Source organism: Aspergillus caelatus (assembly GCF_009193585.1).
Source record: "Aspergillus caelatus strain CBS 763.97 unplaced genomic scaffold BDV27scaffold_177, whole genome shotgun sequence".
Lineage (NCBI taxonomy): Eukaryota > Fungi > Ascomycota > Eurotiomycetes > Eurotiales > Aspergillaceae > Aspergillus > Aspergillus caelatus.
In genome coordinates, this window is record NW_022475440.1 from 42,895 (window position 1) to 61,793 (window position 18,899).

The 18,899-nt window shown below is 45.4% G+C and overlaps 8 protein-coding genes across 8 annotated transcripts; 4 read left to right on the forward strand and 4 right to left on the reverse strand.

Annotated features, from left to right (window-relative positions):
- Window positions 1–1,844: 1,844 nt before the first annotated feature.
- On the reverse strand, window positions 1,845–2,324 carry BDV27DRAFT_147905 (uncharacterized protein; the record flags this gene model as incomplete). Its single annotated transcript, XM_032070827.1, has 2 exons — window positions 1,845–2,081; window positions 2,199–2,324. The coding sequence occupies 2 exons, from the start codon at window positions 2,322–2,324 to the stop codon at window positions 1,845–1,847; spliced, it is 363 nt and encodes a 120-aa protein (XP_031924421.1).
- A 387-nt stretch (window positions 2,325–2,711) lies between these two features.
- On the forward strand, window positions 2,712–3,599 carry BDV27DRAFT_166998 (uncharacterized protein; the record flags this gene model as incomplete). Its single annotated transcript, XM_032074344.1, has 3 exons — window positions 2,712–3,183; window positions 3,318–3,502; window positions 3,552–3,599. The coding sequence occupies 3 exons, from the start codon at window positions 2,712–2,714 to the stop codon at window positions 3,597–3,599; spliced, it is 705 nt and encodes a 234-aa protein (XP_031924422.1).
- A 2,878-nt stretch (window positions 3,600–6,477) lies between these two features.
- Window positions 6,478–7,474, forward strand: BDV27DRAFT_160805 (nucleotide cyclase; the record flags this gene model as incomplete). Its single annotated transcript, XM_032073100.1, has 3 exons — window positions 6,478–6,689; window positions 6,788–7,067; window positions 7,124–7,474. 3 exons carry the CDS (start codon window positions 6,478–6,480, stop codon window positions 7,472–7,474), a joined length of 843 nt encoding a protein of 280 aa, XP_031924423.1.
- A 334-nt stretch (window positions 7,475–7,808) lies between these two features.
- Window positions 7,809–8,195, reverse strand: BDV27DRAFT_160806 (carbohydrate-binding module family 14 protein; the record flags this gene model as incomplete). Its single annotated transcript, XM_032073101.1, has 1 exon — window positions 7,809–8,195. The coding sequence occupies one exon, from the start codon at window positions 8,193–8,195 to the stop codon at window positions 7,809–7,811; it is 387 nt and encodes a 128-aa protein (XP_031924424.1).
- Window positions 8,196–10,153: 1,958 nt separating this feature from the next.
- BDV27DRAFT_133216 (S1 family peptidase) lies at window positions 10,154–11,466 on the forward strand. The gene is made up of 2 exons (XM_032068036.1): window positions 10,154–11,274; window positions 11,333–11,466. Exon 1 carries the CDS (start codon window positions 10,500–10,502, stop codon window positions 11,256–11,258), a length of 759 nt encoding a protein of 252 aa, XP_031924425.1. The 5' UTR covers window positions 10,154–10,499; the 3' UTR covers window positions 11,259–11,274; window positions 11,333–11,466.
- A 2,053-nt stretch (window positions 11,467–13,519) lies between these two features.
- Window positions 13,520–14,212, forward strand: BDV27DRAFT_147907 (glycoside hydrolase family 18 protein; the record flags this gene model as incomplete). Its single annotated transcript, XM_032070828.1, has 2 exons — window positions 13,520–14,020; window positions 14,105–14,212. The coding sequence occupies 2 exons, from the start codon at window positions 13,520–13,522 to the stop codon at window positions 14,210–14,212; spliced, it is 609 nt and encodes a 202-aa protein (XP_031924426.1).
- Window positions 14,213–15,922: 1,710 nt separating this feature from the next.
- BDV27DRAFT_160809 (uncharacterized protein) lies at window positions 15,923–16,264 on the reverse strand (the record flags this gene model as incomplete). Its single annotated transcript, XM_032073102.1, has 1 exon — window positions 15,923–16,264. The coding sequence occupies one exon, from the start codon at window positions 16,262–16,264 to the stop codon at window positions 15,923–15,925; it is 342 nt and encodes a 113-aa protein (XP_031924427.1).
- Window positions 16,265–17,955: 1,691 nt separating this feature from the next.
- Window positions 17,956–18,402, reverse strand: BDV27DRAFT_160810 (uncharacterized protein; the record flags this gene model as incomplete). Its single annotated transcript, XM_032073103.1, has 1 exon — window positions 17,956–18,402. The coding sequence occupies one exon, from the start codon at window positions 18,400–18,402 to the stop codon at window positions 17,956–17,958; it is 447 nt and encodes a 148-aa protein (XP_031924428.1).
- Window positions 18,403–18,899: the final 497 nt, after the last annotated feature.

Genomic DNA, 18,899 nt, shown 5'->3' on the forward strand with positions numbered 1-18,899 from the left:
TATGTAGGACATAATATTATTCGCCAACATGGGCTAATCCACATTCTTCAGAGAAACGTTATCTCCAGTAAAACAAAGGATCTAATAATTAAAGATATAATCAGGATTGCAGAGTAGGCAGACTTTGAAAAAAAAAAACTTGTGGTAAATACAAGTCGCGGACATCCTACACATAAAAGACTACTCCATTGAGACTAATAAGCACTATGAGACCGCGCTGAGTGATAATAAGATCATGTCAAATATAGAGCTGAACGAGAATCAGACCAGGGGACTTGCTTTACAAGGACTTGCGCTACTAGTACTAGTTTTCGAGCATATCAAAAGACACAGCAATGATAGAATAGTTGTCGACATTCTAAACCGGGCGCTCCTTACCTACGGAGACGTGGAAAATGTAACTACAGGGCCTTTATTTAGATAGTTTGTGCAATATAGCAAAGACCAAGCACTACAGCAAACAGAATCAGCAACATCAGAAGTGAGCTCTCTATCAGGCGATGATATTTCCCATACGGAAAGAGGGTCTGTGGGAAATACTAGAGACAATAATAATCTTTCAAGAAGTGTATTGTATGAATATACCACTCAGAGCAACGAAGCATCACCATCAGTAAAGGATAACTATAGTAAGCAAGAAGGTAAGACTAACGAAAAGCTTTTGGAAGTCTTTTCCAATAATATGAACAAATATACACATTGTGATAGTTGCGAGCAGATATTATACTTTGGAAATTATGTCAAGTACAGCTACTGCCTTAACGTACAATTTCATTCCACTTGTGAGATGTTGAAAACCGGCCTACCGTTCAGAGTATGTGATCCGCGACACACACTCATTCCAGTAATTCAACCCTGGGCCGTGCTGTATTATCTGAATGCCCCGCCCTATCTCTCCAGACGGATCGACAGCATGATACAGAGATTATCGAGATAGTAGGAGAATTAATCTTGGACGAAAACGCACTATTGGTGCGACGGAAGGAAAGAGGTGGAATGCCATGGGCAGAGATCACTGTCTACTTTCCTGACAAAAGTGCATCATTCCATCCAAGTCCACTACTCAACAAAATTACGCCATGAGCACACAACTGGAAGACAATGAAGCTGCTGATGAGAGGCATTGGAGTTGAGAGAGCCAAGGGCAAACCTAAGCTAAGTAAATGAGTCCGGCCAGCATATCCAGTTTGCTCTCAACTTCCTGCGGCGCTCGAGTTTGTTCGCTGGGCATACCTCGGTAAGGAACAGTATTGGACGACAGCTTTTTCAGTTGAACAATGAGGACAGGACGAAAGTTCTGTGGGGGTCTTTCCCGTCTTTGGGCTGTCATCCTCTTACATACGAAAGGGGTGTTCCTTCTGCATCCTCTCCTCTACCTTCTCCGCCTACAAGATAGCTCACACGACTGTCCCCAGGCGTGCCCCTGCAGCACCCAACACCCCCATTCTGACCACAGCATCAGGCAAGGGCAGCACCCGCAGTAGTCTGTATGGGATAATTAGGCTACTATTTAGTTTATCATATTATACTATATCTGTGCTAGTTACTAATTCCTAGTCTATTAGCATGACAGACAATTTCCCTATACCTGGCTTTGCGCAGCGGAATGTAAATAACGGCAGTGTAAATATTAGCATATAATCATAATACTATATGGGTTATGCAAAAATCAGTAACCCACTTTCGTTCTCAATTAATGAAGTTACTCTACGAGGAGGACATGAAACATACTAAACGAGCCTTCACAAGGAGAGGAACTATTCTGGTAATATATTTCTACCAAAGGTAAAAGAGCTGATCTAATATATTACGAATAATTAACCCACACATCGGTAGAACCTCTTCTACCTAGGACAGATTTCATAATCCGACCAAATAATAACCCCGCATGGTTTCAGCTCACCACTTCCCATTTTCCTTATATTCTCCTGAATTATTTCCTTGTTCTCTTCATTATCCTTCTCCACCCGTGCTTTTTCCTCCGCCGTCATTGGCGGCGGTAATAACGATGGATCTGGCTTCCACCATTGTTCCTGGGACACCTTTGTTCCATCTGCTCCGCGAAACATATCTTCTATTTCCTGGTCAAATGTGGTCCGATCGAGAAAGCTTTGATCAGCCTAGGTGGAAGGCCGATGGCGTCTATCACGTCACAGTCTTGTGTCAGAGTTCTGAGGACTCCATCGGTGCCAATAAACAAAGGGAGCGTTGCCGTCAGAGCCGGAGTCAAGGTTTCTGATAATCTTGGATAATTCTTTTTGGTCAGGGTGGTTGTTGGGATCGGGACCATAGTGACTGGTGGCGGGCGGGGCGGGGCAAGTCATTTCTTCTTTTAGTTTGGAAAAATTGCGACTTGACATTCCCAGGACTATTGTAAGGTAATATGGAGGTAGTCAAGCTTGATCATAAGATCGGCTCCTTAGTGTTTATATAGAAAAGCAATGACAAGGCTGTCATGGGGTTGTTTAAGTTCAGAGTAGTCATGCTAGTCACCAGCCACCACCTTGTCAATCATAGTTCAAAAACAGAAAAGTTGATGGCCCAATCATAATCTGACACCCTTGATAGAGACGACTTTAAGAGGATACTGTTACAGAATCACTACTCCTAGCTACTGACCTTATCCTGGTAATAGTACAGGTATAGATACAAATAGATATCACAGGCAGAAACTGGGGATGGGACGACTATACAATTGTAATTGCTTGGCGATGCTCTGTAGTGTCGGGCTTATCAAGATCCAACTCACCGCCAGCCAGGGCTTAAAGACCCTTCATCCCACCCCATCCGACCCTGCTAAGCCACGAGGCATCAGTTATAACACTTTCTTCAAGAGAGAGAGTATTGTTTGTACGCTCGCCACGAGTATTTCAATCTGCTGCCATATCCTTCGCATTCGATATGATCGGCAAATGCGTTGGGCACTGATGATCCTGGTTGTTCCCATTACCTTGGTCATTATCGCGATCATCATTCTCTTGTCGATATCATGCGCTCCGCTTTGGAGCGATAGTATTCCTCCCATATGCGTGCCTGTTACGGGCATGCATACCGCCGCCTACATGCAATCCACATTGACCATCGTGGTCAATCTGTACTTGACCTTAGCCCCTGCTACCATCCTCAGGAGGGTACAAGTCCAGCGGGGGAGGAAGTTCTTTATTTGCGGCCTCATAAGCCTGGGTCTCATCACCACCATCTCCAACACGCTGCGCTCCTATTGGCAAGCATTACCAGAGTAGTAGGGGCCTGTCATATAAGTCTCCGTCTATACCCCTTTCAGCCTTACATCCTTGATTAACGATGTAACCTACAAGTTAATATGACGTGGCCCACGGTGTTTTGTATCCTAGAGCAATCTGCTGGAATCATCGCCGCCTCTATGTCGACCTGCCTTCCTATCTTCAAGAGGGGGAAAGCCAAGGATGACAGCAGGAATGGACTGCTGACCGGCAGGGAGAATTATTCCGAGCGCTTAGGTCAGTATAGTGGTCTAGGAAAAGTCTTTGACTCAGGTGTCTTGCATGACTACGGCGGCTGGGGAAGAGTAGCCCATTAGTGTCGATCCAATCTGCCAAGGTGGGAGGAGTACAGAGTAGTGTATTTAGCGTGTAGGAGCTGAGCCAGGGTAACTTAATGGCAATTCTATAGGCTATGCATTCTAGGTATGATGAATATGGCTAGGTAAATGATTTGATCAAAACGAGCGGCAATTAGCGCTAATGCAGCTTGCTGGTATTGGGGCTGTTTCTCAGCGTGGCCTGATCTAAAGGACCAGAGTCTATGTACCCTGGTCAAATCGATCCGGCCCTCCTTATCTTGCTTATTTGAGACAATCACTCGCAAAAAAGCCCAAGCCCCGCGACTTCATATCCCGCAGCCACGCCGTGTTGGATCGTGTTCATCATGTCAGACATCAGAGTCTAACCAATTTAGGCGACATACTATCCGAGGCCCAAACTGGTCACTTGCCAGGAAATCGCTGCTCAATATAATTCCAAAACGTTAATATGAACCTTGACACTCGAACAGAGATGTAGAGGTATTACCTGCTGCTAGAATATACGGATAGATCAGGCCGCTTGAGTTCCGATAATGGTTAGTTGTGGACAGGTGATGTATCCTAGATGGTGGGCACATTATAACAAATTGGCTATTATAGATTTCTGAAGCTGCTATTGATTTTACTCCTGAACCAAATATTGTAAAAAGAGAAAATTTACGTTGAATCTCTGGGTAGTTATGAAATATCTTTTCTATAGGAGATAGTTGGATATCTTTAATCCGGATACTGGCTAGGTACTCTAGTCGAGTTACTGTTTTTGTCTTCTCTCTAGGCAGCAAATAGATAGTCTCTAGCTCGACTAACAAGACTGTTAAGCTTTGGAATACTACAACAGATAAATATTAAAAGATATTGGCTAGCTCCTTTAACGAGATTATTTCTGTTATAATCTCTCTAGACTATAAGCAGATCACCTCTGGCTTGACAGATATAACTGTCAAGCTTTGCGACATTACCAAATCCCTAAAAGACTTAATATATTAGGGTCGGCGATATCTTCGCAGGCCGGTTCATAACAGCAAGAGGGACCAGGAAGTATGCGCGAAGGGCCGGAGTACTCGAGGTCCAGGGGTTCCCTGCAGCACACGGGCCGATTTTGTATCGGAACCGTGATACTGACTCAGGTTTATTGGCACGTGTAATCTTCAATACCTCCCTAACAATTGTTACTATTATTGTCCTAGTAGAGTATATGATCTATAGACTGACCTGAGGGTTCTTGTTAGTGTCAGCCTGATACAACTGGCACGTAGTCTAGACAGCAGCAGTTAGCAGGCACTTTCCCAAAGATATTCCATCGCGAATCCTTGGTTTCTTACCCCATCAGGACAATCACAATAAGCCAAAGTTCGTGGTGAATTTGAAACATCTTCCATTTTCCATTTATACTCTCTCTGGCATATCTAGGCATAGCATCAGGATGTTAGTCTAGATGGCTATGAACATATATCAAGAAATAATTATGATCGAAATGCAAGTTACTTACATCATCAGCTCCACATGTTGACCCCATTGCCAAAGGGGCTGCAGCGAGAAGGAAGGCAATAGGCATGGAAAGATGCATGACGAAAGGATTAAGTGGTTTTTGGTCGGGCAAGTAAGGTCAAAAGGTCGAGTCTAAAAAGATCAAGGGAAGTAAAACTGAGGACACATATTTATATCTCAATGAATACCCACGGAATAAAAGCAAATATAGTGAGGGCGTCATGGGTCGCGTTTTACTGAGCTCAATAGTTGAGAACTTGCGTACACTATTAATTGATCTACATATATATAACTTCTGTGGGGGCCATTAGGCTGAATCCCTATTCGTATATAATATAAATATGGTTTTCTCGATGTAGATCATTGCCACTTCTCTACTGAGGCTTTTCGTGATCTTGAGTGTTATATATAGACCTAAATTGTACCTCGCTTTGTATAATATATGATGAAAGAACTAGCCTCCGATGGCGTATTTAGGGTTATGCAACCTACAAACATCGCAAAAACTGTAACTCCCTCGAGCACAGAAAACGCAGCGCGATAATTAGCGTTTATTGGAGAACGAATGATTTTGCGAGGATTCCATTTTTATCGTTACCATAAACTTCCATAGGGCCAATCATTGTATGATTCTAGTATTTCATGTTTCTTTTTTATTTAGATACATAAACAGTAGCAAAGAATTAAACGCGACGAGTGAACATACTTAAGCGCATTCTTGAAAATACTTGGTTCACCTTCTAGGGTGGAAATAGTTAAGAGATATGTGGAGCTGATGAGTAGTCCCCACTAATTATTTCAATAGCCCTGTATAAAGCTACACCAATGCACATATATGCAGGCCCTGCATATCTCTTCCGTGAGAGGTCAGGGTTAGTGAATTACACACACACACACACACGTGGTTAAGCAGGGTAGATTGGCCGTCACCTTTCACCCACTCTTCCTGTGATGGCTGAATCCTTTCCCTGACGACGCTTAGCCGAGTCAGAGCTCTAAGGAAACTCTATCGGTCATGCCCGGCTCATTTGTTTATTGATTGGTCACCTATTTCACCACACCGCTCCACGCGTTCTGCAGCAAGCCCGCCCAAGAGAGAAATGATGATCACGACAAAGCCGCATGTGGTATGGATACACAACAAAGATATCCCTCAGCTGAGATGAATGGCTCAGGTTGCATTAGTGCATTCTTACTGCGACCAATGAATATATGCTACCAACGACACCAAATTTCCCGCAAGCCAATGGATTACTTGAGGCAGATCTCAGGGAGTCCATAATCTCTTCCGAGTCAGTCATTTTATATGATAATAAATCCCTGGTCTCCATTTCAAAGGCCTGTGGATCAAAAACCTCGAAAACTTTCAATCCACAACCTCTATCGGCAACGACTACAGGTCGGGGGTTATCCTCCAACAGAACAAAATGAAGGATCTCTACAAAATGGCGATCGATGAAGCCACGATATTTTCTGAAACAGATAGCAATGGCACAATTCTAAATGTCAACGATCTTTTCTGTGCAGCGTCAGGCTACACCCGGCTCGAGCTTGTCGGTCAGAATCACCGCCTAGTCAATTCACAGCAGCATAATCCTGCTTTCTACCGAGGAATCTGGGCCTCCGTGGCAAACGGATCGTCTGGAGGGGCCAAATATGCAATAAGAGAAAGGACGGCACCCTATACTGGGTGTCTTGCACAATCATCCCTATCGTGGCGTCTAAGGTATCTCGCAGTCTAGAAGATGGGCGGTATCAAGACGTGTACGACGGACCTCTCCACATCCTGAGATACGTTTCTGTATCATTCGATATTACCGAGTCAATTCAGGCAATAGCGGCTCTGCAATCGCAGGCCTCTTATGACTCATTGACTGGGCTCCCTAATCGCGCATCTCTACTAAAGCATATAGAAGACATACTATCTTCAGCTCGCCGCCACCATTGCAGACGCTTCGCCGTGGACATGCTGGATATGAATAAGTTCAAGCAGATCAACGATATGTACGGTCATTGTGTCGGAGATGAATTGTTAATTGAGACGGCGAGGAGGCTCAGAGCCACCTTCGACAGGAGGACATGGTGGCCCGCCTTGGTGGGGACGAGTTTGTCATTGTGTTTGATGACGCCTCTATGACTCCCAATCGTTCTTCTGCGCCAATCAACGTGGACCGTGTGCCGAATGGGACCGAACCTCTCTCCGCAATTTTGGATAGGGCATTCAGCGAGTCCTTCCCTTTGGGCGATGGCATTTTCTTAGATACCGTCAATGCAAGCCTGGGAATTGCTGTATATCCGGAACACGGGTCAGATTCTGGGACATTGCTGAGAAATGCAGACAGGGCAATGTATCAGGCTAAGCGCAAAGGCCAAGCATGCGTTCATGTCTTTGACTGGGATATACGGAGTAACGTGTCCGGTTAATGAGCGCCGTGTTTCCTAAATTTTGGGCGTGGTCGAAAAGATCGCTAAACTAACCACCCATTAGGATCGAAAGGAGAGGCGAAACGCATCAAAAAGAACTACAACGAGTCAAAGCTGAGATTAAGGAGGCCCTAGCATAAGTGCAGTCGGAATTTAGAGACCTCAAGAACTCGGCAACCTTAATATCGCAAGGTGGTCTTAAATAAGGCTCACAGTTTAGTTATGAAGAGATATTGAGGAGCTTCGCTCCCTACGCAGCGAATAATGTGTCTCAGAAGTCAAGTCGGTCCTGCGTTATCTACAATTTAAGTTCTATTTGCCGTATTTAAGATGATTAAGGTTTGGAGCCCTGGGACGCTTGCGCATCAGAGCAACTAAAGGAAGGATTGATCGATCCGTCAGATGGAGGAATAGCTTCCTGCGCCTCATCCTCGAGAATTTCGATTTCACCGCCACATGCCGCATTGGCTGGCCAGTCACATTCTTTTTCTTTATCATTCCACTGCAAACCAGAAGGGCAGGGCATCACCACCGGGGTTCCGGTCGTTTCATCGGCGTTGACAATGCACTGTATGAACGTGTCGCAGTTGTGGGAATTTGCGTAGAGACAGTCTTTGGGACCTATACACTTTGTCGCTCTGATGTCGGACTTCGGGCATTTGAAGACACTGGCTGCTCCGGCCGAAGCCAGAACGAGTGGAAGAGCGTGCAATAGGTGCATGACCTGCTCAAAAATAAATTAGAGTTCCTTACGTACAGGGGGAGTCGTGAGGCGGATACTCACTATGGAGTAAACATGAAAGATGTCTGGGATAAGGCGGCTGGAAATTTGAGAGAAGCGTCTATTCAATACACAGGCTAGTCAACCCACAATCTCTCTGTACACAGTAGCACAACTGCCGATCTCCCGAAGAACCCCCTTGCATACCGCCGGAAGCTAATAATGGAGGCTGGTATGGAGCAATGGTTTTTAAATAGCGTGAAGATCTTGAGAATTATCGATCCACTCACGCTGATCTCCACCTAACAGAGGCATGTATACTTCGGGAAATTTCGGCTACCCCGTATAGATCCATCATTTACCCTTGTTTATCCTTGGCCAAGATCAGATAGATCCTTCTTTTGCATTTTAACTAAGAATGTGGCTTAGAGCTACGAACCGCGATCGACGGGAAAATTTACTAATTCAAGAACGGCGTTGTTCGGTAACTCTCGATAGGTATTTCGTCGAGACATGAAGCGGTAACCTTACCCTAGCAATGGCTACTTGTCGGAGCAAGCTATAACAGTAATGACTAGTAATCCTAATAGGCGAATGAGGTTGAGGATAGGAGCAAGCGGAACCAATGTTGGATGCAAAGGTTGACCGATTGAAGAAAGAACGAATGTCATGGGGCAGGTTGAAATACCCCATGTATGGCTAAAGTACACGGTGTTACGACAACTATAATGTCAAAGATACCAACTTACTATACAAAAACACAAGGGAAAGTGGATCACTGAGTATAACTCTTGTCTTAGAGTTAAGTTACTCTACCTCTCCATGTCTCGACACTATTACAGTGGCACCGCAAAAGTCTGACTCCCCCAAAGTAAAATTGATCCTATGTGACCAGAAACACTCAACCTAAAAAGGAGTCTTTGCTCATTTTGCCTGCAATTATCAAAACGGATCCCTGCGACTACAAAAAGAACCCCTGCGACTACAAAATGAATTCCTGCGACACTTAAATGGTCCTTCCGTTCGTCCCGAGGCAGGAACTGCAAGCCAATTGAGGAATGCGAAGGACATGTAGAAAGAAGCCACTGCAGAAAAGGCTCGATTTGTATTTGTAGTCTTGGGTCACGGGCGGGCCATTGATTGGGAACACATTACACTCCATAAAATTTAGGTGCAGTGATGAATTAGCTTCGAGAACGAGTCTTTTTTATGGAGTAGCCATTAAAAAAAACAACGTATGAGCACAGCGTGGCTGCGCTTTGTTCTCGCTTTTTGTTACTGTATATCGGAAGATAGTTTTCTATGATCACATAATGCCTGTAGGGTACCTGTACTGTAGAGTACCGAGAGTTTGACACTGTGTGCAGGAGAGGGGACTCCGGCCAGAGTGAAGACCCCAGCAAGAGTGAACACTCCGGCCAGACTGAACAATGGCAGGATTGAAGACTCCACTAAGAAGCTCCTGATTGGTCCGTCACTTTTATCCCTTTCTCCACATTGGAGTGATGGAAAGAATACACGGGTCCAGCGATCAAGATTTACATCGCTCATCCTAAGGTGGCCTCGAGCCTAGACCTTCAGTATACAGTACTATAGCGGCTGCGGAACTTCCATTCCCAGCGGAGGATACGCCGCAGGTGGGGACCAGGTGCTTTGTCACTGGCGGTTCGAAATACTATCTGGATTTTACACTCTCAAGATATTATCCCAAATAGGTATGGATATTAAGATATGAAGTTGGAATTTATCGCGTTTAGTATTGTATTTGGGGGTGGCCGGGATGGCTGTGAATTACGCTATGTAACTCCGTACTGTAGCGAGACACCGAGTATTTCCGAAGCTGGAATACCTTGTGATCTGCATGGAGATCAGCACACGGACCAACCAACCTGGCGATCAAGGGATAATCGGACGCCATTTCTAATATTTGTCTAGGTAGAGAACCCACCGATTCAATTAGTGATGCCAGCTCTACACACCAAGGCCGCCTGTCGCACACCGGATTCTACAAGTGGAAGATTTTAGGCGATCTTAAACACTCTTTGGCTAACATTGATATATCTCATAATAACCGACCCAGTATGTATTTCCCGAACCGGCAGCTACGACGTCGATCTCTATGATTGCAGAAGCACTATCATTGGCAGCTCTTGCTGCTTTAAAAACCATTAGGTACGTATTCTGTATTCGAATGGCCGCTTCATGGTAACTTCCCACGTGATATTTTCTTTAAAATCTCCGCCCATCTCAATTCCAGTACCCTAACACCGACACGCCTGTACTTTGCCAATCAAAACTCCCATCATGAAGTCCGTAAAGGCGCTCGGCAATTTGCCGTACTGCATTCTCTTGATCGCCCAGTCTGTGAGTGCACTTGTGGGAGGGACTGATGCATCTGCGAATGATGCACCATTTACAGTCGCCGTTATCTCGAGTGGCTGGTTCGGTGATTCCTACATCTGTGCTGGCTCATTGATCAGCCCAAAAACTGTTCTCACTACAGCTGGATGTGCCGATGGATCTTCAGCATCTTCGCTGAAGGTACGTGTGGGCAGTCTCGACCACGCAACTGGCGGCAAGCTGAACCAGGTGACGAAAATCATCAAACATCCTAACTATAACACCAATACACGGGATTCTGACTTCGCCGTTCTTCATCTGACGTACCCGGTCATGGATATCAAACCTGTGGCAATTCCCGAGCAAACTACACTCACAGGGGCCCCTGTAAGTCTTTACGGTTGGGGGCTCACTGGCAAGCTGTTGAATCAGAAACCCCGAAAATTGCAACGGCTTGATACCACTTTCATCTCAGCCAATGACTGCAACCCAATATGGTCAGATGTCAATCCGGTGACCCCTACCATGAATTGTGATGCAGCACCGGAGAAGCACCAGGGATCCTGTAACCATGACCAAGGGGGTCCAGTTGTTAGCGATTCCGGTGAATTAGTTGGCCTCATGGGGTACTATGACTATTGTGAGCCGCATTCGAATGGTCGTCCTGATGTCAATAACGACCCGCTGAGCGCATCGGATTGGATTGCTCTTAATACTATCTGATTAATCATATTGAAAAGTGAGTCGTGAACAGAATCGTGTGTTGCCTTCGTTCGTACTAAGCCTAACTCTAATAGATCGGAATACTTCCGTGGCCTAAACTCGGTGAAACGATAGGCAGCAAGTATCTAGCCTTTTCTCAGGTTAAAGCGAGCACAGTCACAGGCATTCCCAGTTGAGCCTTGAAGTCAATAGTTCAGGAAGCTTGGAAAAATCACAGTGGAATCTACAATCAAATATAAATACAGTAGTTGCTTCACAATATAAAGTCGCCAAGTTCTGAACAACGTTAAGCTCGAATTTTGGGCTGCTCTCAATAACGTAAATTGAATTTAATCAAGACCTTTTATCCACAGCAAAGAGTAACTGAGTATTGGAAGTACCTCTAATTGCCTCCGACCTTGAGGAGCCTGCGAAGACAAGAAGCCGCACGAAATGAATCCCCGGACCGTTGTCAATCTCTGCACCTTGTCTGAGAGCTTCGCTCGCTATCTAGATCTTGTGAACTCTTCATTGCAATAGCAGCGAAAGCTCACCAGAAGTCCCACGTCGACTGTATCCTGGATCGATTCCGGGAGCAGACGAATCCCAGGGATAGACATGTGATTGAATTCATCCTATGCACTTTTGCTTGCGGCACCAACATGGGTGGGAAAGTTAAGTAATATATCAGCTAATCAATAGATCTCCCTCAGGGCTACCTTGTAAATAGCATACAGACCTATGCCAACTCTAGACCGCGAGACATGCAGGGGATTCAGTAACGTGCAGCTCCAAACGTGCGGTGACAGACTTTCGTCTTCGCTCATAGTTTCACTCGGTGCCTCGCTGAGCACACTATCCCTTCAGCAGGAACAGGCGGCTCTCCAGCATCCAATAGGAACTGAAGGTTCCCAGTGTTGGAGTTCAGCGGCGTTTCAGTCGAACCTCAATACTTCTCAACTCAGATCAGGTTGTTTGTCATCCTATAATAACCCATTCTGCTGCACTGAACCAAGGCCATCCTCTATCATGGATGTCTCCTTTTACATACTTCTCAGTAGATCAAATGGGCCTTCTTAATTTACCTTGCGAAATTTTGCTCGCCATCGCAGAGCAATGCGATGGCCCGCGAGATATCCGTTCATTTGCATGCATCACGCGCACAACCTACAGCATCCTGCAAGACCTGGTCTATCAATCTTGTGCCTGACAGAGAAACTGTTCGGCTCTACACTACGCCGCAAAGTACGATAACCATGACACTGCAAAGTCACTTTTAGGATACGGGGTAATTATCAACTCCACGCTTAAATCAAGCACTGCTCGTCTAGTTGTCGCGGCATTCGGGTCAGAGTCCGTGATCGACCTACTTCTGGCTAAGGAAGATATTGATGTGAATGCCCGAAATGCGCATGGAGAGACCGTATTGTGGCATGCTGCGTATGCTGGAAGGATGTGCGCCGTAGCTAAGCTACTGCAACGTCGGGATCTTGATATTGATTTCCCTGACACTTTCCTTGGAATGACGCCGTTCGCGCTCGTAGTAGCATATGGGTATTTGGATATTGCGGAAGCTCTTCTTAACTCCGGCAGGGCGGATATCAATGCTCGAGACAATCAGGGTAGGACTCCGCTCCATCATGCGGTGATCTCGAAGCAAAAAGAGTCGATGTTACTTCTTCTCTCTAGGTGGCAGATTGGTATCCATATGCAGGACGAGAATAACTGCACGCTATTCTGGTACGCTGCTGGGTGTGGAAATTTGGACGCGGCTCAACTGCTCTTAATGTACGGAGCCAACCCTAACACTCCTAGGTCAAACTTCATCACTCCGTTGTATAATGCTATTTGGGAACGAGACAGAGTCATGGTGAGCCTGCTACTGGGCCAGAGCGATATTAATGTGTCACTATATATTGGAAGCATAGAGCGTGCTCAACCACTGGTTGACTGCTGCGGTTTGTGCAGGAGATACAGAAATCCTTAGAATGCTACTTTGCCGCGGAGCGGAGGTGGATACCTACAGGTATCGTGGTTATCGTCCCCTTCGACTGGCAGTACAGAGGAGGGACTTGTCCATGGTCAAGTTGCTCCTCAGTCGCGAAGAGATCAAGATCAATCAAACCGGTCGAAGCGGGGATGGGTTTAGAAGACAGAAATTATCACTTCCTGATTAGCGTTGCTTGCCCAGCTGGTATATTCTTCTAGCCCTATAGTTTCGTTGCTTCGTTTCTGATCCAGATACAGGACCAGCAAACTATCAAAAACTCCATATATTAGACATGGACAAATACCTTGGTTTCTGGAACCTTATGGCCTATGATTACTCCGGTAGCTGGGATACCACCGCTGGCCATGACGCCAGTATCTATGCTTCGACTAGCAACCTATCTAGCACGCCCTTTAACACTGACCAGGCCGTCAAATACTATATCTCGCAAGGAGTAGCCGCCAGCAAGATTGTTATAGGTATGCCACTCTATGGGCGCTCATTTTTGAACACTAACGGGCCTGGTACTTCTTACACCGGCGTTGGAAGCGGTAGCTGGGAGAAGGGAGTATGGGACTACAAGGCGCTACCCCAGCCTGGGGCAGAGGTTAGCTACCTTGAACAACCTATAGCTAGCTATAGTTATGCTTCGTCGCAACGGAAGATGATTAGCTATAATGACCCTCAAGTTGCACGAAAGAAGGCAGAGTATATTATGTCAAAAGGTTTGGGTGGAGGGATGTGGTGGGAAAGCGGTGGGGACAAGAAAGGCTCTAATAGCTTGATAACAACAGTATATGCCTGATCCAGCTATTTCTCCTTGCAGGGTTATCGTTAGCTAGGGGGTTTGTTTACTTACCGAACATTTTTCCCTTAGGTTGTTAATAAATTTGGCGGTGTCTGCGCTCTGGAGCAAGTCCAGAACGAGCTGAATTATCTGTCATCCTCTTACAATAACCTAAAGGCTGGATTTCCTTCCAATTAAGAGGCCGCTGTTAATTCAGTCAAGAGAATTCACGATAGCGTCTATTCCGCTCGGTTACTAAGGCGCCTATGGAGGAACGGTCGGTTATGTATAAATAAAATAACATTTGTTTTGAATGAATTAACTACGGATTCTTTTTTACTAGTATAAAATCTAAGGACTTGTAGTATTTTCTGAGAGAGCGGTTCGTAACCACTGTAGAATCTCAAGTACATTTTATTCTTTTTACAAACCAAACAGGACGCTATGCCTTGGACTGCAAATTGAGTACCGTTAGAGAATATCCATATCCAAAAAACCTCTTCTAGTTAGGTCTCTAACTCTTATATTTGTCAAATACATTAGTATGCAGTTCATTGTTCACGTAGCTTGACCGCGTGGCTTTACATTATCGCTGATGCTTTACCTAGAACTTAAATATAACTGTCAAACGGCGTGTTCTGTTTAAGAGTATCGTGCGAGAGGCCGTAGCTGGGGCTCTTGGAGTCTGAAACCTATCCCACGTGAGGCTATCTAGACGTCACGAAGTGAGTAAACTATAACGCTCACGGTTTTTATGGACAGCATATGCCACTTCACTAGCGGGATCACCAGAGTAAAGGTACGGAAACCTGATTCCTCACGTTTTGAAAAACGTTGGAAGCATTCTAGCTGTGACGGGATAAATGGAATATAGGAACAAAATCCATTAATATACATATAGGACCAGATTCGAATTACTAGATAAGCCACACAAAATAAAGAACCAAGTCTTAAATAAGGCCCAAGTACAGGAACAATAACAAAATAAACACCGATTAAGACTCTCACTTTTGCGAAAAGAGCAAGTAAAAACTTCTTAAGAGAACTATACCTAGAGCCAACGATAACCACAATCAAACGCCGGGATCCTCAAGACTTTGCTCCAAAACTTCCTGAAGATAACGTGTTTCGTCACGGTGAAGACTGACTTGGGGATTTTGCGGCCATCCGAAGTAAATCTTCAGTCTTGTATCCACTTACAAGAACGGGCTCAAAAACACTGGGAAGTTTCGCGACAGTATGCCATTTAACTACCTGTCTATAGAAGTTATTGACAAAAGTTTCCTAGCAACCTGAAAATAATTTAGTCTAAACCAACATTTTCAGTGATCCGCACAGGCTGACCTTGTAGCATGCAGTCAGATCTTTCTGGGCTTCGGAACAGGCCTGCTCTGTCATGTCGACTACTACCTGCCGCTGAAGGGAAGTCACAAGATTCTCAGTGTTGTCGGCGGAGTTGATCATATAGAGCTTGCCATTCCAGTCGCTGTCGATAATACGTCCAATAGACCCCCATCTCTGCGCTCTTTGTTGAAGCTCTCCGCGTCTATCTGTACGAGGAATATATTAGTGTCGGGTGCTTCAAATTATAAAAGCGAGTTGAAGAGCATTACTCACCCTATAGTACTCTTTATACAGCCAAGCTTTATGATACGAGATTATGTCACGCAATCCACCACCGCCCCTCCCGCCTATGGTGGCATAGACCGTTATAGGGATCCCTTTGTTCTTTCCCCCGTAATCATTCATTGCGGTATAGGCGAACCAGTAGGAGTTATTACCAATAGGTTTGTACGTCCTCCCATTTTTGCTCACTCGCGAGATGGTTTCAGCGATGCTAATAAAGCTGGGCTTCTTGTCGGTGTACATGTCAGACTCTAAAGGGAGAGGAAGGTCATGTGGACCGTTCTATCGGCCCTTTTCGCCCTTTTTATCAAAGCCAATTGTCACTCCATCCACCGAGTCACGGCCAAAGGTGATTGGATTGACACTCGTGGTAATGACGTCGATGCTACTCTTTGGTACTCCACACTCCGCGTAAACACGCGCTTGTTTATTTGACAATTCATCCTCAACGATAAATTGTATGTATTCATGGCCCCAAGCTGAGTCAAGATTTTTGACTCGGGTTAGACTGACGACACGAAGAGATTCGTAGTCTTGGTTTGTATTGAGAATATGCTCGTACCATTCCTCTGGCAAGTAATGCTTCACTTCATTCGAAAAAACAAGCGGCATCGTGGTAGACATGGTAAAATAGTAAAAGTAAATCGTATAATTGTCCAAGAATACAGTACAAAGTATTCGAGTAGGACTGTGAGCGAAATCTCCTTTGATTTATAGTAAATTTCAAGTATGAACCTGCGCCTTAAACCCGCATATCGGGAACAAGTAGAGCTCTTCTATCGGGGTGGAGCTAATACTGTACGATTGGAGCATTTCACTTCTCCCTCGGCGTGGTGGATTAATGCGTGTGAATATAGTGACAGAATAGATAGGCGTCTTGAATGGTCAGATCTCGCATATCTTCTTACAAGGTCTGCTCGCCAAACCGTGTGCTAACTAGAGGGAGCCCGTAGAGCTTTGCGATGCTTCCTTTTACTTGGAGGACTTACTGATACAAGTCTATTTCCCGATGAACGAGGCTCAGGGCTTCGTGCAATCTCCGAAAGGGTTTGAGTCCGAGCACCGATTTATTGGCAAGAAAATCAACACGTCACTCCAAGTTCTGGTTCGATGGCGGACCAACATCCACCATGACAGATTTTCCATGAGTATTCATATCAGCCTGCATGCCATTAGCAGTGCTAAGAACGATTATCTCAAATAGGGTCAAAAGTACAATTATCACCCAATTACTCCTTTTCTGTAAATAGCTTGGATCTGATATAATGAGTAGTTGCTGGCCTAATGGAGGGACGCGCAGTGTGGCCATTTTGTATAATATGTACCTTCTAGGCTATTGTGGCTTCCTATTGAATACCCGCTCTTCGACTAACTTAAAACAGATCCTTGCCCTGCGACCACCAAAACGGATCCCTATCTGCAACCACCAAAAAAGATCCATGCTTAGAAACTGTGAACTCCAATCCTTTCTCAAGAGTCGTGGGTTGGCGGCCGGGTAGTTCCTCCCAGATATACAATATTAAGATGTTCTTTGTGCTTTAGGAAATGTTGTCCACAGGGAACTAAATTAGTATCGGCAGGGATCTGTTTTAGTGGTTGCGGCGCATTCGCAGTCCTGTTTTATTCGCAGGTTCCGTGGAGCTAAACAGAGAATTTACCTGGATAAGCAATAGGCGTATCGTAATCCACTTTCCACTTTTGAAGCCACCAAAATGGATCCCGCTGCTTGACTAGTGTGATCTCCAGTCAACTGTCCAAGTTTTCTATTGTTTACAGCTTAGTAATTCCTATTGCCCTCCTCAGATATGTAATAGAAGGGCTTTTTTGGTGCCCTGAAGGATTGATGCCTGCAGGTATCCTTTTGACTAGTCGCAGGGATGTGTTCCAGTACCCAGAGAGATAAAACATGGCGCATTTGCAGTTCTATATCATTCAAGAATACTTCACTGTCTAAGGGGGACCTTCACTGTGGCTGGACAAACTTACTGTGTTCTACTGTATATTGTAACGCCACTTTTCACCTTTTGTCACCGGTATACGTTGGGTTTTGGGTACGAGTCTGTGGATCCACTCCAGGTGCTTAGAAGTCTTGTTCGCTATTTGAGTATACTTGTATTGTATTTCTAATGAATATAGATTGAAAGCGGCGAGGGAACAGCCGCCACCGTACTCCAACGACTACGCTCCGAGACTATTTCCATCCCAGGATTATAGTCCCGATGAAGCAGAAGTGCTGCCAATAAAATCGCTGCGATGTACGATCTGCCATGGCCATCGATCTGCCTGGTATCACAGAAGACACTCGAGTGATCCGATCAGATTTCCAGCGGTAGGAGTTTGTTCTCGTCGACGAACGAAATGCAAGCTATATCAACCGAGATGGAGCGCCTCTGCCGTGGACTTGCTGGAGGAGGAATAAGGACCGCCGTCTGATGACTGATCGCAATTAAATCCATCTTCTCGTCAAACAGCAAAGCCTCCATATCCATCCGTCCATTCAGAATGCGCTTGCATTCGTTTCGCAGGTAAAGCCAGCGAACGCCCTCAGAAGGCAGTCGTTGTTGGATCTCAGTAGACAATGTCAACGAGACGGTGACCATTCTCGCCTTGAGCCTCTTGGAGACGTCATCCTCCAGCGCTCTCCAGTCCTCTCGACCTTCCTCGCGCGCCTTCTGCTGCAGCTCGGCAAACTCGAGCGTGGCTGCTATGCTTCCTGTCGATGGTTTGCCTTCTATGGGCGCGAAAAGGTTCTCTTCGACCATTGCCAATCCCGATGTCTGAGGGGAGCTGCAACGTGGTTGAAGGGCCGCTGGATGGCCGAAAATCTAAGGCCTGGGACAAACTCGTGGGAGGAGAAGTAACCATAATGTATGTCCAAGTCGCTTTAACAAAACCTTGCTCTGAATCGCAACACCTGGAATACTTTGAATATGCCTGATATACAAGAGCAAAGGAAAAGAAGGGTTAGAGACTTGCACCTGAAATACTAACGCACTAAAGGAACAAAGGGACGAAAGAAACAACCCTGTCTGCCCCCTGTCTGGCTTACGAAGGCCCCCCCCTCTCTCTTCCTTTTTCCTTTTTTTTTTTTTTCTACTGCGAACCGCAGGTCAACTATCTGCGTCTTTATTGGATCATTATCGTACTTTTTTATACCCGCACGTGTGGTCAATCTGCAATCCCGAGAAATCCCGGTGCAGATTAAACTATTTTAGTTTGAGAGAGAAAATCGGGGATTAAATTAAATGCGGGGTCAGTC

Excerpts from the sequence above, each read along its gene's own strand:
- BDV27DRAFT_133216 (XM_032068036.1), top strand. The coding sequence starts at position 10,500 with ATGAAGTCCGTAAAGGCGCTCGGCAATTTGCCGTACTGCATTCTCTTG.